The sequence below is a fragment of the Neopsephotus bourkii genome, unplaced genomic scaffold, assembly GCF_033783945.1.
Source record: "Neopsephotus bourkii isolate Nb327-2 ecotype Australia unplaced genomic scaffold, CSIRO-AGI_Nbou_v1 NB_83, whole genome shotgun sequence".
Lineage (NCBI taxonomy): Eukaryota > Metazoa > Chordata > Aves > Psittaciformes > Psittacidae > Neopsephotus > Neopsephotus bourkii.
The window spans coordinates 1082614-1101326 of record NW_026900600.1 but is presented as its reverse complement, the minus strand read 5'-3'; the positions used below and the strand labels follow the sequence as shown (position 1 = coordinate 1101326).

General features: G+C 36.6%; 1 protein-coding gene across 3 annotated transcripts in view; it reads right to left on the bottom strand.

Annotated features, from left to right (window-relative positions):
- Window positions 1-18713, bottom strand: part of TDRD3 (tudor domain containing 3) — a 99420-nt gene that overhangs the window by 30727 nt on the left and 49980 nt on the right. For 2 of the 3 annotated variants that reach the window (XM_061354855.1, XM_061354866.1), the window contains exons 4-8: window positions 11454-11614; window positions 9159-9300; window positions 3723-3794; window positions 3029-3178; window positions 2183-2323 (exon numbers count right to left, since the gene is read on the bottom strand). In XM_061354855.1, the coding sequence (XP_061210839.1) occupies window positions 2183-2323; window positions 3029-3178; window positions 3723-3794; window positions 9159-9300; window positions 11454-11614 (666 nt within the window). The remainder of the gene's footprint in view (window positions 1-2182; window positions 2324-3028; window positions 3179-3722; window positions 3795-9158; window positions 9301-11453; window positions 11615-18713) is intronic. The other variant, XM_061354876.1, reaches the window with a different exon arrangement.

Below are 18713 nucleotides of genomic sequence, written 5' to 3'. Positions count from 1 at the left end.
GTAACTATTTCAAGTTTCATGTAAGATCTTCACATACAACCTCTCTTAGCCTAGTGTGGGGGGGGGGGGGGGGTGTAACACTATTCTTATGATGATTTTTAATTCAACGGTTTTCAGTTCCCGTATTATGCAGGTTTCAACCACAAATTCCCCTAGCCTACCTTTTCCTTCACTGCACACTGGAATAGGATGACAGGTTGTAATACACATTCTCTGAGATGAAAACCGAAAGGAAATTCTCAAAGTAATACTAGTATAAAAACTAGTCATTTGTTCCTGCTTGAATCGTTTTACAAATTTTACAGACAATACAAAACCCAGTTATACATTTCTTTAAACATAGAGAAAATATAATCACTAGTGGTTCTATAAAAACAAGTGAAGAAATACACACAATCTACTTCCACAGAAATACAGGCCTTCTTATTCTAAACATCACAGAGTGTGATGACAAAAAGGTAAACCAGGAATCACAGAGCATTAATTACAGAAAATAACCTTACATCTACACTGTGTGTTAAAGCACTCAAATGAGAACTGCTTCTTGTAGTGCAGATAGTCCTACATGCACTAAACATGAAATGGGACTAGGCCCTCTGTCCTTTCTCATCCCACACCCAAACAAATGATGCCAGTTAATCATGTACTGCAACAGCTGCAACCAAATACATGATTCACTGGAGTCCCATGAACATTCATTATTCATTGCTTTAGGGTCTTAAAATCTTTATTTATAACTTAAGAAGGATTTCTATATATGCTTAGTGGGTTGATATTTCCTTCTTCTGAACACCACCTACATGTGGTAAATGATATAATACTGAGTTTTCGTAAAGTGGAAGTACTGCCATTTTACAGTGCAGTGAAGACAAATTTCTTGCAGTTGATAAAAAAAAATCAGAAAACCATATACTTTAAACAACTGTAGGTTTTGGGGTTCTTTTGGGAGGGATGGGAGGAAATGGTGCTATCTGTCTGGTTTGTGGGGGGTTAAGTCTATTTAGGTAAAATCACACTTGCAAAGAATGACAAGGCGCACCACTGGTTGTACGCTGAGTAGAGGGATGACTAAATGACCTCTTGAGGTCCTTTCAGCCTGTGCTTCTACAATTCTGTATTGACATTTCTGAGCACAGCGTTGAAGACTGCTGCTGGAGGCTCTCCGTGCTGTGAGATTATAACACATACTACACAAACAAAATCGTACCAGGCAGTTACTGTTCCTAAATCTCCTTTCTTCTCATTGTTAAACCTTTGGTAAAAGGTAGGTGGAAAATACTCAAATAGAAGTTGTAATCAATATTTTAATACTGGTTCATTGAGTTACTACACTGTTACAATGCCTCTTTCAGTCTGCTTTTATCCCTCAAATCAGAATCATTGTTTTTGCATACTTGGAAATTCTTCTCCTGAGCTGCTCTTTATAGCAAATACTTCCTTCATCATAAACTTTTAGACTGCTGAAGTAACCAAAACTGAAACATCAATGACTGCTCATCTTATACTTACTTAATTCAATGCAGCAATCCTAAAGAACACTTCTTATTAAGAATAAAGCGATGAAATACATTGGAAGGTGATGTATTAAGGGTCACAGTTCAGACTGTCCAATGGTAACCCATTCTACTCAAAAGGAAACATTACTTGTGATGACATGACCATGACATTCCCTTGTCATTACAAGGGTATTTTTATTTTGTTATTTTAAATGTCAGAGTACACTTAGTTTTCTCAATGTTAAAGAAATGGTTTAAAACAGACTCTTAAATATTAATTCAGAATAAAAGTTATTCAAATATTATTTGATGTGTTGAAATTGAAGGATGAAAGTCATCCTGCCCAAAATGAATTGTTAACATGCAAAAACTATTAAGCTTATTTAAACAAAAAAATAAAACTGCACTGTAATGTCCTATACTACATATACCACTACTTTTCTTTTGTGAGGACTTAGTTTTAAATTTTACTGGATAGGATTAACGTGGGGTTTGTAAAATCAAAAATTTAACACCGATACTCGCAACTATCTCAGTAACGTCCAAAATCACTTTAAGTATTCTAAACAGACTTCAAATCAAACTGAAAGAAAACCCATTATTCCTCAGGGTCTTTTGGCTTTATTTCTGTTAATTTGGTTTTTAAAATTACATGTTTAAAGTCCCTTTTAAGTCTTCTACCTTACCAGTTCTCGGTAAACACCTTCATTCTTTCCCTCAGGTTTTGTTATCTTCTCTTTTTGGAACAGTTCCCTGTTTCGATTCCCTCCAGCACTCACACTGAGATTACTTCTGCTACTACCACCACCTCCTCCAAATGTCTTGGTCTTCAGGTAAGCACAAGAAAAAAAAAAACATTTCAGTAAACAGAACCTAGGAAAATAACTCTTAAAGTTTACCCACTAGAAAAAGCACAGTAAATTTGATGAAGCGGTATTTTTCATGATTACGCTTTGCATCAACAAATAAAGCATTAATTTACATACACGAATCTATTATGTAAGCATTTTTTCCTCTATGCGCAAATGAGGCTGCTAAAAGAGGGCATAATTCTAGATTTTTATAACTTAAAAACCAAATCTGAAAAATAAACTAAAATAAAACTGAGGGAGGATATAGGAACTCTGACACAATAGAACTAAAATTCCTGGCTGTTCTTTCAGATAGCATAAAGGGAATTATGGTGTTTGAGAACTGCAAAGAGCAGATAAAAATTGGTAACATTTATTTATGACTTAAATCTTACTAAATTGTAAAAACATATTTTAAATAGTGGTATCAAATCAAAATTGTATCTACAATAAAACATTATAATATGTTTAATTATTTGCTTTAGAAAGAATATACCCATCAAGCCAAAAGGACAAATTTCTGATTTCTCCTTTTAAAGATATGTCATTAGAACTGTAAGCAGGCAAACATCAGAAAGCATTTGCCATTTAAGAGAGAAATACTTAACACAAAAGACAGGTGGAATTATCGTCATGGAATTATCATAATTCACAGTAAGTAATATGCACATGCATTCTAACCTCCTTGCTTTTTGCTACTTCTGCAATAGCAGCTGTTCTCTGCTTTTCAAATTCATCATTGTCTGCAATAGTTTTCACTGCATTTGTCATTTGCAGAGTCTTTCTGCGATCAAGGTCTCGGCTGTCCACTTGTGCATGAGATGCACATTTCTGAAAATGCAAAAGAAAGTTTTAATTAATTCTTCTGCCTAGTCTGCTTTGAAAAAAGTATTATTCTGTTAGAGTAGCACAATTTTACATACAGAATATGACTGAAAAAATGTAAGATGTTTTTGTCTTACATTGCAAGTATGACATACATCGGTATGTCTTACATCTAGACGTCTTTGCTGAAAACACACTCCCCTGGTCCACTGAAAAGGCTGAAAAGAATGACCTTTACATTTTTAAGATAAGTTCAAGATGCAGCTATTATGATTCTTGTAAGTACCTTTGCCGTTTAAGAAAGGACTATGTTAGCACCTAAAAGGCCTGACAGGAAGAATTAAAGGTGCCACGTATTATATACTAATTTTAGTTTGAAATTGTGAGGAAAAACATTAAATATAAGTTAGCATAGCAAAGGGACTTTTCTTAGATCCAAGCCATTGTGATCTAAGGTGCTTTGATAGCCTTTATCTAACTGTAACCAGGTCCCCCCAAATATCACAATACAGGGTGTTTTTATGAAATAACAAAGAGAAGCATACTGTACCTGCCCAAAAGGCACAAAAGGGGGAGGGCCACCTTCTGTTCCAATGTTACTCCTATTGTGTTTTGCTAAACTCTGTAAAAGAAAATTGATGATTAATAAATTGTAAGCAGAAAACAGATTGTATGACAAATGTCTCTATTTCAGGATGCATATGAAACTTGTGAGATAAACATTTTAAGCATTAAAACCCAATTATAATACTTAAAATCCTGAGGCACTTAAGGAAAAGGTTGGATAAGAAGCAGGAAGACAAAAAAAAAAAAAAGAAGAAAATTTGCAAAATTAAGCACTGGCATAGGTTGCCCAGGGAGGTGGCCTTGCTTTGGTGGAGATGTTGGGCCAGATGACTTCCAGAGGTCCCTTCCAACCTCAGCCATTCTGTGAAACTCATGAACCCATGAATATACAAATACTGAAAGGATAAAACAGCAATTCTGGATGTGAAGGCTGCGTGCAGGCTCTCCCTAAAAAGCATCTCTTTATGCCACTCCTGGAAACAAAATACTGTGTCAGTAGGAAATTTCCCATATGGCCTCATGAAATGCATCGTACATATGCTAAATTGATCAGCAGATCTTTGGATTGCAAAGACCATAATGGTGAGACTAATGATTACTGATACATAGTATCTATAGAACAGAAGTGCTCTAAACTCTCAGCCACAGTCAATCAGTGACCTAGATCTGAAAACAAAGCATCCTCAAATAATACAGGCTACTAGCCACCAAAAACAGTAAAAAGACTAATTTGTAAAACACTGCATTAAAATATCTGGTCACAGTTGATACAGTTTTTCTCTTTCTTTACAAACTGGGACAACAGTAGCAACCTCCAAGAGAATGAAATTCACAAAAAAATTGACATTCGGTTATATGTCAATTGTTTTGTATTACACAGCAGTATTTGGTTTCAGAAGTGGAAAAAAGAAGAACAAATCCTTAATGCTGTTAAAATGCTTAAAAATTGCATTTCCTAACGTGAATATGATTTATCATTTTCATTTCTTATTGTCCTTTTTTCTCCTACTGGAGAGTCAAGTACGATTACATACATCACTTACTACTCTTCCCTGGCAGAGAAAGTTTTAATTACTTAATGCTATATATGACATTCACTTATATACTTATTACCCTGATGTAAAATTGATCTAATTCCATCATGTGAGACACAGTATAAATGTTAATATGCTTTAAGCCATTGACTATCAGAGAATTTCTTAAAAGTAGCCAGAGATTCATTTGACTATCAAATCAAAAACTTTTGGTCCACGTTTTTCAAGTTAGCTACGTTTATTCAGGAACCAGAGACCATTTTCTAAACAACTTATGGTTATTAATTCCTTACAAGGGTGATTTAAAAAATTAAAATTCCTTTTCCTCATGTCTGGAGAAAAAAAATCACTAATAAAGTGATTCATTAAATTATTAAAAACAAAGAACTTAGAAGTGCAGGAGTCATAAAAATTTTCAGCTTTAGTTTCAATCAGTTCACTTAAAAATGTTGTCTTAGAATTATGACCTAATCAAGTGCTGATCGCTGCAGCATGCTCATCATACCTTCCAATATCTATTAAGTGAAGCAGCAGAGTACAACAGTAATCTCTTGTCCAACCTGCTTTGCTTCCCCAGGGTTTATACACGCTCTGGATCTAATAAACCCTACACCTTTTTTTTGAATCTAAGGAAATGTAGGCAATTCTGGAATGAACTCCATCACTGAATCAAATTATAATAAAAATATTTATACCATAGCCTAAGAACTTAAGCACTTGATCATAGTTAATTCCTCATGTCCCATAATCAGGGAGAATATGGTTACGTTTAAGGTCATCTTTTGTTTTTTCTTTCCCAAATCAGAAGCAAGGGGACACATACAAGAAAAGCTTCTTTTCAAACATGTATTTTGTCAAGTAGCAAAAAACCACTTCAAAACTGCATATTTGCTAGCATTTAGCTGCATGGATTTAGAATCATTAACTATTTATTGCATGAAATTCTTATCCAGAATGGAAGACCTCTGCCTCATAGAAAATAACAGCCATGGCACCATATGCTCAAGTAGTACAGTGCTCTGAGAAGTGAGAACAACTGCTCTGGAAATTAAATATCACTTTTTACAAAATAAAAGCAAACTGGTAACAAGAACAATATTTTTTTAACTTACAATTAAATTTGCTTATAGCACAGAAGTAACTATAATTTACAGTGAACTTAGTTATAAATGCATTTAGTATGCTTCACTTACCCTTTTTGCTGTATTTGCATTGTGACGGTAAAAAAACGTTTCCATGAGGATCTCTTAAGAAACAAAGGTTTACAAGCTGAAACTGAATTCCTAAATACTATATACTATTATACCTTCACATTTCTTTCTAATATGAAATATACATAAAACTACTCCCTTTCCCCATCAGGTACCCTCAATATTTAGACTTACCTTCACAAAACAGAAGATTCATTAAGTACACTGAGAACTTTACTTTTAGTCAACCTGTAATTTGACAGACTCTATATTCTAAAAATGTAAGGGCCTACCAAAGCGTCTCACCAATCTCAGCAACATTTGTTTCAGTTTTTGCTTCACATATTGTCTGATATTTTTATCAACAGCAATACAAAGTGCTTTTCCTTAATACGAAGGGTACCAGCAATATCTCAGAGACTGATCCTCACTGACTGAAACACCAGTCATGACCAAAACATGTCCTCACTGAAGTACCTCTGAGAATTGACAATCATCTTATTTGTCAACCATTCTCTTCTGTAAAGCTTTCTGATCAGGCCAGAAACATCAAGTCCATGAAGAAGCTGCTATCAAAGTAGTATCTGGCTTCTATATACCTGTTTGAGCCCTATCTGTCTAGCTGTCAGTCCAGATCTAGAACTGAAAGTACAATTTCCAGTGGTCATGTTTCACTTGTCCAAACTGATTTCTTGTCACCCACAGCTTTTCTGACATGACCACGTTCACGTCGGGAACCTAATCACACTCTGTGAGCTGGTCAATGAGAAAAAGAAAACAATACTCTGGCAAACTGTAACATGGAACTAAAGAACTGAGGGAATAGCAATAGGCAATAGTTAACTTTAGCTTATGACAGTGAATCAGTGAAAATTCAGTTACCTGTCTTTTAACCATATCGCATAAAGCCAACAGAACTTGCCAAAAAGTGCTGAAAGTTGTTGCAGCCAGCAGCATGCCAATGGTTATTAAATGGTTTCCTTCTTGTAAACAGAACATATCTGAGTTATTTGACACTGACCTCGAAAACAAATTAATATTTATAAAGCCACATTTATTTGTCAAAGCCCAGAAAGAAGAAACATGAAAACAGACTGTCAAAAATATCACCAAGAAAGCTAACAAACTCTACTGATCCTTCTCCTATGAATTAGATGGCATTCTTCAGAATGAATTAGTTCTATATGTCTCTTTTCTATCCCATCAACCTTAAAACTGAGTGCCTTTTAACTGAAAAGAGAACTCACAAGACTTTATACTAAATATGAATCAAAACAATAAAAGGGGATGTTTCTGCTGTCAGCCCCAGAACCTTCTTTTTAATAAAACATTTAAAACCAGGAAAGCTTGGTTTGGGGTTGTATCTTTTGTTTGTTTGGTTCTGGTTTTGTTTTGTTTTTTTACAAAATATTTTCAAATGTAAAAGCACAAAAAAGATGCCAAACAAGATCTACTAGAATAGACACTGTGAAACTCATGTTCAAACAAGTTGTCGCTTAATTTGCTCAAATCTATAAAATGCAACCAAGTAAGAGTTTCAAAATTACCATTAGCATCAATAAAAGAAGTACTTTACACACAAATGACCACCGTATTCACAGAGTCATAGAACAGTTAGGGATGGAAAGGACCTTAAGGTCATCAAGTCCCAACCCCCCTGCCACAGGCAGAGACACCTCATACTAAGCCATGTCACCCAAGGCTCTGTCCAACCTGGCCCTGAACATCGTCAGGGACAGAGCATTCACAGCTTCCCTGGGCAACGTATTCCAGTGCCTCACCACCCTAACAGGAAAGAACTTCCTCCTTATAGCCAATCTAAACTTCCCCTGTTTAAGTTTGAACCTGTTACCCCTTGCCCTATCTCTACAGTCCCTAGTGAAGAGTCCCTCCCCAGCACCCTTGTAGGCCCGCTTCAGATACTGGAAGGCTGCTATGAGGTCTTCGTGCAGCCTTCTCTTCTCCAGGCTGAACAGCCACAACTTTCTCAGCCTATCTTCATACAGGAAGTGCTCCAGTCCCCTGATCATCCTCATGGCCTTCCTCTGGACTTGTTCCAACAGTTCTATATCCTTTTTATGTTGAGGACACCAGAACTGCCCACAGTACTCCAAGTGAGGTCTCAGGAGAGCAGAGCAGAGGGGCAGGATCACCTCCTTCGACCTGCTGGTCACGCTCCTTTTGATGCAGCCCAGGATACGCTTGGCTTTCTTGGCTGCAAGCGCACACTGCCGGCTGACGTTCATTTTCTCATCGACCAGCACCCCGAAGTCCTTCTCTGCAGGGCTGCTCTGAATCTCTTCTCTGCCCAGCCTGTAGCTGTGCCTGGGATTGCTCCGACCCAAGTGTAGGACCTTGCACTTGGCATGGTTAAACTTCATAAGGTTGGCACCAGCCCACCTCACAAGCATGTCAAGGTCCCTCTGGATGGCTGCTCATAAGAAACAGCTCTGTTATAGAGACAGGGATGTAAAACTGTATAGAGAGGTGCATGCTAGTAGCAGTGATAGCTTATCTGGCAAGTATTTGGGACTGAAGGTAGCAGGGTAACATCCTTCCTGCCCCAGGAATGTCCACTCATTTGGCAGAAAACATATGAAGAAGTCTTCCTGCAGCAACTTCTGTTCTATTGGGACAGGAACCAGGGTAAAATGGAGTAAAGGGTCTTACAAGTATTTATGGCTTATGGAAAGATTTAAATATCTCCAATTTTGTCTTTCTAATCTTTACCCAAATAACTGATGATATCTGCAATGCAGAATTCACACTTAAGATTACCAATTTCAGTGTTTTCCATAGACTTACAATATTATTTTTTTCCTCAAAATACATGATTTGCAGATGATAACTGTAAAAGGCATAGTTTTATAATATTTTGGTACCAAGCACACTGTTTACGAAAGCAACAACCCATGACTGCACTAAAGTAAATTTAGTACATTTGATTAATATTTTCAATCCCTTCAGAATATGCAAGGAATCAGTTCCTGTATAAAGATCACTTACAATTTCTTCATTTGCAACATTACACATAACACCTATTCACATATATTTGGCTGCATTCCTGAAAAATAATAGGACAGTACAGACCTAAAATCTTATCATATGAAAGTTCACAGTCAACACATTAGGCTTGATGTCATTAAATGTAATACACATGCTGCAAGACAGGAATTTCCAGTGGTGTTACCTCACCCTTTGTAATTCCCACTTTTCTATAAGATGCTCCACTTCACCTCCAAGAACTGCTGTGTTACTGTCATCCAACAGCAAGAATCCATTTCTCACTTCAACAATTCCTGAAAGCTTAATTTTTGTTCCAGGTGGAGTGTTCAGGCTAAAAAAAAAAAAAAAAAAGGAAACAGAGCCAAATATTTCATCTATTTCATAAATACATTTATTGATATTCTGCTACCAAAACCATATAAAACTATAATTCTACTACACTTCTAACACTGTCACATTTCATTATTTAAAAAAAAAAAATTGGCATAAAAAACCTTTGCAATATTTCCTTCAATATGCACAATACTTTCCAATAGTTTTATTAGAATACTTCCCATCCATTAGATGAAAATGCCACACTGCAAATTCATGTAACAGAGATGAACGTTTGCAAATTGTCTGGTTAAAATCCAGTTTTACAATACCAAACTAAGGATGTGATTTGTTTAGACTAAAAGAAAATATCTCGAAGTCAGTTGTCTGAGTTCCTCATCCTACGATCTATTTATAGTTAATGGAGAATCTCCAGATGGTTAATCATCTAATTAAGACATTTAACTTAAGAGAAAACAAAAAGCTGCTCAAAAAGCTGCTTCCTATACATTACTAACAGCCAGGGCTGTACCAGAATAAATATAAAACCCATGCATCATAAAGTGCTGCTTCTGTCATTACTCTATCATCTGAAAACATACGGATGCTTTCTGCGGTCAGCTCCCATGAGGAGGTACCTTACCTTTTTTTCATGTGAATCTACTCTGAAAAGCAACAGCAGCAGATGCATAAAAGAATCTCACATCTCCAAGCTGTAATCAAAGTATGTGACAAAGCAGCACAATCTGGAAACTGATTTTTCTTGTGAGAAACAGGACGCAGTCAGTTATAACCATTCAACTGAGACACAATAACCTCTTTATAATAAGCTAAAGTTATTGCTGCAATCACAGGACCATGCCACATAGTAAGGAACATTCACAGGGGAGTCAGTTGATTTCAGCACTAGTGGCATTAACCTTATCAATATTACTGGATTTTTGGTATTATTCTGATAAAAGAAAATGAGATCAGAAAAAACAGACAAGAAAGAATAACAGAGAAAAAAAAATAAATAAACATTATGCAAAGAGTGGGAGGGGGAAACACTAGTAATTAAGAACTTAATTTTAAGGAAAACCAATTTTTATGTACTGAATACAGTATTATGTACTGAAACAGCATATTATTACAGGTTAAGAGCTCATCTTCAAACCTGAAACAACCACACACAACACAAATTAAATTTTCATGCCATGTTACTTGAAAAGAAGAGCTCATCACATTACTACAGTAATGAGCTCTCTGGCATTTTTAAGCTGTTATCTAAAAGCTTTCAAATTGTATCTTCTGCTTGGCATTTTTACTATTTTGTGATCTAGAAATCTACTTACACAGGAGCCTGTTTGCCCTCCTGTCCTGTTCTCTTCACACTGGAATACGATATTTATAAGTTCTGCTTGTTCAAGCTAAAATTAAAGTATCATCAAGTGCTCTACCTTTTAAGACAGCACAACTCTAAACTGCAAGCTGGCTCCTGCTTAGAAGGAGCAGTTTAACAGTAAAAGACGATATTCAGAAATGAAATATGTATTTATATCTAACTGCTGCAGCTGCAGATAGGGAGGAAGAAGATTTTTCTTTAAATCAAAGTAAACTGAACTGAAGTGAAAAGCAGAGCACACCATGACTCCAGAGACCAGATACTGGAGATAATTTTCAGCATCTTCATAACCAAACAAAAGAAAAAATCCCAAGTTCAACAGGAATTAGGTGTCTTACCCTTCATTTTTAAATGAACAAATATTTACTAATTCGACCAAAGTTGATGTCTTACCCATGGTAAGGCAGCACTAGTTTCATTAGCTTAAGTGTGTCATGCCTGTGACACTACTACTACCACAGTCAGGCAAAATCTGCTATTACTAAAAACTGGGAATTTAGCTCAAGTTTACACACATCCAAAATGCTGTATGCCGCGTCAACTTGACTTAGCAGATGGCTGCAAAAATCCTTTATTTTTTTAAGTACTTTCTTCCTTTATGTCAGCATAAACACCAAAGTACATTCACAGACACCTTCACACGCTGAATTTAAGTTTCTCCTTTATATAAGGAATTGAGAAGGAAGCCTGTTATGTCAAGCAATTTTTCCATATATTACTAAAGACACTTTTGTTATCTTAAGGACATTCAAGCATCAAAGTAGAACTTTCTTTTCAAAGCTGTTCACCTTATTTTTGACATGCTGCTGTATTCTACAGCTGTGCAGCTTGTGTGTCCATCGGTCATCTGTAAACGTAACATTCTGGGAGCAGCCTGAGATTCTTCGTTATCCTTTGGTGCAGCAACATTACGTATTTTCTGTATTTGCAGAACACATGGCCCTTCCAGCTGTATATGCAAAACAGAAAAGCCAAACTGTTAACACCATTAAACAAATTAACTGTAACAGCTAGACACACTAACAGATGCCCCCAGGCAAAGGGAAGTGTAACTTGATCAGGCAGTCATATTCAATTTCTATCACTCATGTATTGCATGTTCTAAAACATCATAAAAATGGCTTTTTCAGAGAAGCAGTTGTGATGCTTTATACATCTATGTAATACTGAATATGGAAAAGTAGGGAATGAAAAGAGCTGGGAGAGCGCACAAGCAAACAAAACCACAGACACTGTCAATTCCAACATCCTATGGAGTCCAGATAGGACTTCACATGCTGTACTGCAGGGTCTCATTGACAAAGTGTTCAAAGAAATAAAAAAAACATCTTTGAGGACTATCTGGTTGTATCAAACTACATTTCAAGCACAAACCCTCTGTAAACACTAACTAGAAACACCACTTCTTCAAACAGCGGTATAATCAGAATGTAACAATCTCAAGAGACCTTGCTGGTTATCTAAAAATGCAGCACATACTCCTATTAAAAAAAAACCCAAACCGACCCCAAATCCCACCAAACCATAGAATCATAGAATAGTTAGTGTTGGAAAGGACCTTAAGATCATCAAGTTCCAACCCCCCTGCCATGGGCAGGGACACCTCCAGTTCATCACATTTCAGATACAGCTTAGTAGAGTCATTCCTTTCTCCTGAGAAGTAAAACTGATCTCTAGCACCCAAGAAAACACAATGAAGAAGAAGTGCACATTTTATCTGCTTCTTCCCTTTTAGAAACAAAGTAGCCCAGAAGAAAACAAAATAAGAGCAGATAACAGGCAGGTGAAATCAGACAGAGGATGCAGAAAAGGGAATAAACTTTAGGATGAGAACAAAAGAGTAATGAAAGTTGTGAGGAAGAAATTCCAAAGTATTTCGGAATAATAACAAAGCATGAAATTGTACTAATAGGAGGAAGAAAACAGTCACTAAAAGGAGCAAAAGCAGCACTCTACAGAGTTCACTTCCTAAACAGTTTTGTGATCTTGAGACAACAAGCAGTACTATAAACTAAAATTTCTACAGGATTTTCCTATTCTTGACACTTTCAAATAAATCTAAAATCAGACGGCACCTGCATTGTTTATGACTTCAAACAAACCATGGAACATGCAGTATTCTGGATGGAGGATTTCTCAAAAGCTGAAGATTTATTTGGAATCTAGTGAAAATTGAAGCTTTCTTGTCTTCTTCCTTCAGCATTGAATGTTTGAAGAAAAGAGCATAAGAACAACAGTATTTTTAGCAAATACTGAGTGAACCTTATTTCTTTCAGTGATAATAAGTTAAAAGACCTACTCTATCATATGAATGGAAATTCCCCCCCTTTATTTCAACAGAAACAAACCTAGATAATGTATAAGCAAACCTTCTAATGTATAGCATGAAAACAAGTTCTCCTTGCAGAAGAGACCCTCTGTAATTCTCTTCTAGATTCTTTACGAATGATGTTTTCTATAGTAGTAAATGAAGTACAGCGCCACACTCATGGGTTGCTTCAATAGAAGCCTACCCCTGTCATAAATTAATGCTAAGAGTTTTAACATTATACATTGTTTTCAAAGATGAGGAAGCACTACGCAACTAAGAAGCATGTCTAGTTAACAGAAACTAGGTTTGGCACTTGGCAGAATAGTAACTTCCCCCAAGGGCATTTTTCATCGCAAATATCAAGCAAATTGTAGTTCTAAGTACTTGCTTTTGGTTTTAAACAACTGTTTGGCAGATCCCTTATCAAATCAGGAGTACAAAGAAGCAAGGGCTAGGGTAATATGTTCAATATGTTCAGGGGTTTGTGTCTACAGTATCAAGCATACACTACAATAAAACAGAGCTGCACCCTTAATTGACAACAGTGTCTGCTTCTTTAACAAAGGAAATTACATGTCACTTTAAAAACCAGTGCAGAACAAGAATGGAAGTATGTACTTTCCTTAAATACACACACTAAAACCACAATTATTTTAATGGACTTAATCAGGACCTTAAGAATCCACATCTCCCACCCCCAGCTCAGCTCTTTTTTCCTCCCATCACACAAAATGAGCACATGGTGACAGGAGGAAAAATAGTCAGTCTTCCAGAGAACAAGGACAACCACCCCTAGGTTCCAGGTGAATCCAGAAGACCTATGCCAGTACTTTCTGTGTGGACTATTTTAAAGTGTCATTGTGAGAACAAAGACAGGAAAAAAATCATTATCGTAAATAAAAACAAAATCAGTTACGGTCAACAGGTACACTTATACATTTAATCCAAGAGTCAGCCAAGCTGAAGCCTCTCCAGCACTCAGGTGCTGAATGTTACATGAAAAACAGTGAGACAAGTTTTGTTTATCCAACAGAACTTTCTAGTAAATTATCAAGTACCCTACGTAGCAAGGCTGGTTATATCCCAACTATAATGTTGTCGCCTTATAATGGAGTCGCCTTCCAATACAAAAATGCAGCTTTCAGTTCCCTTACTAACACTTTGAAGACTTCCAGGAATAATGTTGAATAATATATCAGATAATACCTACATCACCTAGGAAAAGGAGAAAAGAGAAAACATTTCAAGACATCAGACAGATAAATTTAATTATATCTAAAAAATAGACAATGTTTGGCTTGCGATGAAAGCAAGTTCATTCTTTCAACATTTCTAGAACACGCAGCCTTTAAAAAAAGGGACTGCAATTTGACAGCACTGTAATAATACCGGGAATAAAGGATATGTGATTTGTAAAGATAAATGGCTTTGTACAGGTTTGTACATTTTACAGTGTTTTGTAAAGGTTAATGGCTATTCAGCATACCAAACAGACAACCGTGAAAAAGTAATAAATTAAATACACAGATACAGAAACCTTAACGGCCTGTCATGGACACCAGACATCTTTAAACACTGACTGATGGGCCATTGTAGTGTAACTCAATGGCACATCAAGTCTAACATTTCTGTGCATCTGTTGGCAAAGACCAAGCTTACTAAAGCATGGACACAAAGGCTGGACACAGAAAGGCCACAGAGATGATTTAAGAGACTGAAGAATCTCTGCTGTGTGAGAACTGCAGAATGACAATGGGCACAAAGTGAAACACCGGAGGGGAGGCTCCAGCTGCCTGGGCATTACCCTGTGCAAATGTCTCCAGGTGGCCCTTGAGCAGGGGTATTGGACCAAATAACCTTATCAGGTCCCTTCCAACATCAACTAGTCTGTGACTCTGTGACTGTTTTCTTGCATACAATCCCGTATTATTATTTAAGTAATTCTTAAGTTCTAAATAGTACAGCTGTAGCTTGTTTCTGGACATAGCTTAAAGTAATTAAAATATCATTCATTCATTCATGTCTAGTTAAGTTTATAAGCTACTTCAATATGAAGGTTTAGTTTATTATATCTAACATACTTTTTCATATACTTTGTTCTTTTACAAACAAACAAAAACCTCACCACCAAAAAAAAACGGTAGAACATCAAAATCCACAAAGAGACAATAAAGACAACAGAGTTAGTTACACTAACCTAATGAAACAGAAACAGGGAAACATATGAGTAACCTTAAACAGGAATTGGAATCGCTGACAAGTTACATTTTAACAGCTTGCCATCAGAGGGTACTCAGAAAGCATCTCTCTGAGTTCAGAAATGAAATCCTGTCTTAATGCTTCTTTCGGAATGAACATTTCCATTGTAATGGAACATAAATACTCAAAAGAAAACCAGCTACGCCTTAAGCATAACAACACTACTAAATTACACCTTGTAACTTTATATTCTTTTCATTTTTATTCTATTAATACTTAACATACGTTTCTGGTATATAGTCATCTAGATGAAAATGGGAAACTAGAGATTTCTCAATTTCTATGCAAATGTGGCCATCTTGTGGTTAATGCTGGTAGTAGTTTTTTTTCTTAAATCAGCAGAAAACACGTCGATAAAGGAGTTAATTAAACAATTCTGTGTATTAATGACTGAAACTGATAACCACCTATAATGGTTAAATACCCATATTGTGTCAGACTAGGTCACTATGCCACCTTTAAGAATCATAGAATCATAGAACACTTAGGTTTGGAAAGGACCTTAAGATCATCCTAGTTCCAACCTCCCTGCCACGGGCAGGGACACCTCACATAAAACCATGCCACTCAAGGCTTCATCCAACCTGGCCTTGAACACTGCCAGGGATGGGGCATTCACAGCTTCCCTGGGCAACCCATTCCTGTGCCTCACCACCTTAACAATAAAGAACTTCCTCCTTATATTCAGTGTAAACTTCCCCTGTTTAAGTTTTAACTCATTACCTTTGTCCTATCACTACAGTCTCTAATGAAGAGTTCCTCCCCAGCATCCTTATAGGCCCCTTCAGATACTGGAAGGCTGCTATGAGGTCTCCACACAGCCTTCTCTTCTCCAGGCTAAACAGCCACAACTTTACCAGCCGATCTTCATACAGGAGGCGCTCCAGTCCCCTGATCATCCTCATGGGCTTCCTCTGAACTTGTTCCAACAGTTCCATGTCTTTCTTATGTTGAGGACACCAGAAGCGTACACAATATTCCAAGTGACGTCTCAGGAGAGCAGAGCAGAGGGGCAGGACCACCTCCTTCAACCTGCTGGTCACACTCCTTTTGATGCAGCCCAGGATACGCTTGGCTTTCTTGGCTGTGAGCACACACTGAAGCTGGCTCACGTTCAGTTTCTCATCAACCAGCACCCCCAGGTCCTTCTCCGCAGGGCTGTTCTGAATCTCTTTTCTGCCCAACCTGTAGCTGTGCCTGGGATTGCTCTGGCCTAGGTGTAGGACCTTGCACTTGGCATGGTTAAACTTCATGAGGTTGGCATCCGCCCACCTCACAGGCGTGTCAAGGTCCCTCTGGAGTATGCAGATGCAAATTTTACACAAATACTTGCCTATTACACTTACACTACAAAATAAAGTTATTTTTATGCAAGATGGAAATACATCATATGTTCTCAAGATACACATATATAATACTGATCCTGGTCTTGGATGAGAGGAACAATAGTAATGTATAATCTCTGTTTCCTGAAGCGTTTCTGAATGACTACTTTCTACTTACAGATTGTTAAGAAGTCTCTCCTGCCCCAACTGTGTTCTTTACTTGCCTAAAGCAAATACATGTCTTTGTAAACATGTACTTCTGTATCATAAAATGTTTTTATATATTGCAAGCTAAGTAGGAGCACTTACTAATTAGTCAGATTTGCTTTACGTTACTCAAAAAAAAAAAAAGTAAATACTACAGTTAAGCAAAGATTCAGTACACTGGACTAAAAACTATAGTTAGAGGTCATTCACAAACAGACTTTTTATGCATAAATGCTACTTCCTTTCAGAACCCAAAAGATCATCATCTCCCAGGAAATGATCAGTACGTGTTTGGTTTTGGTTTGTTTGGGGTTTGTTTGGCTGTTTTTTTTTGTTTATTCTTTTTAGAATAATTTTCCCAGGTCTATGATTCAAATAAAGACAGTTGATTAAAGTAAGATCAAATTAAATTTTACTAAAAGTTCACATGTAAAAAATCTTGGCTCCTTAACAATGCTGACAGAACTAAGTCCCTAGGATTTAACAAGCTCCATCTGTTAAACAAACACCTGCCTTTATCAAAGGCCATTAGGGGCCACAGTTTTCTCTGTCCAGCCTGTTTCCTCCAGCTTCTCAGAATTCCTTCTGGTGTTGTCAGCAGTCATTACCCAAGAGGAAAAAAAAAAAAAAAAATACCCTGTTCCTCTCTATTTTCACTCTTTCATCATTAAAACCAGCAGAATTCTGTAAACACTGATCTCTCTCAACTATGTGACAATCTCAGAAACAGAAATAGCTTGAATCAAGCAAACTTTCAGAAAAAAAATTTGGATCGGACTGATTCCGGCAGCATTTTGATTCCATTATCCAGTCCCCCACTTCTGACTGTAAGTCATGCGTAAATTTACCAAGCTCCATTCAGTTAACAGTTCCTTTATTTAGGACCCGACGTATATACTGTTTTGTACTGCCAGTAACGAAACTGAGAATCTTCAAAAGGACACGCAGTTAACACAAAGCAGAACATATACTGAGGGAAGAGCAACAGGCTAAAGGGGATCCTTGAAAATTAAACTAGAACTACATTTTTCTCACCTTTTCATTTTCTGAGATGTTCAGTTTTACATAATATAGACGTAGTATTTGTGTGTGAACAGGTGCAGAAGGCTTTTCCCATGGAAAGGTAGCTGTTATCTCCCAGGTACTTCAAAGCACTAACCACCACAGCTCTCAAGCACACATCCCTTGTTTTTGTGCAGAGGTTTTGTACTTTGTGGAAACAAATGGCGCAACTGCACCTTCTCTAGTTTGAGCTGAGAAACACGAAGAACATGACTCAAGCAGCTAAACTAGAAGCAAACATTTTAAAGCATGTAAGTATATTCTCATATATAAGTCCACCAAAGATTTGAGGAAATTAATGACACTTTCACCTTTAACTGATCACTTGAACTACACAATAACAATACAGGAAACATTACCTCTAAAGAAAATGGTGATGTTTCTAGGTATATTCTCAAGTTATGACTGAAAACTGAACATCTACCTCTAAAGAAATCCTACTATGAAAACTGAAAAAAACCACAGTACTATTCAAATCACTTTGAACTGAAATCATGTTCTAACAGCAAAACAAAATAAGGCCATACATAAAACCTCAGTAATCTGGAGATTTACATTTAACCAAATACATTTGGACCTTGTTAATATTACATGATCTGAAACACAGAATTCAGTAATACTCCAATTAAGCAACTAAGAAATGACCAGTTCAAATCCATTTTGCTTGTTTTCCATATTTCAAAAACAGCATACAGAAGAGGAAGAAAAATATTAAAATCGTAGATACTAGAAACAGTTAAATCAATTTTTTTTAGGTGGTAAAAAATTATTTAAGCACTGTAGAAGGTTGAACAGCATTGTATCCAGAAACCTAAAGAGGCAAACAATCAGTGCCATAGAATACCACCTTTTTTATTTAAGTTATATCTGCAAAAAAACATAGG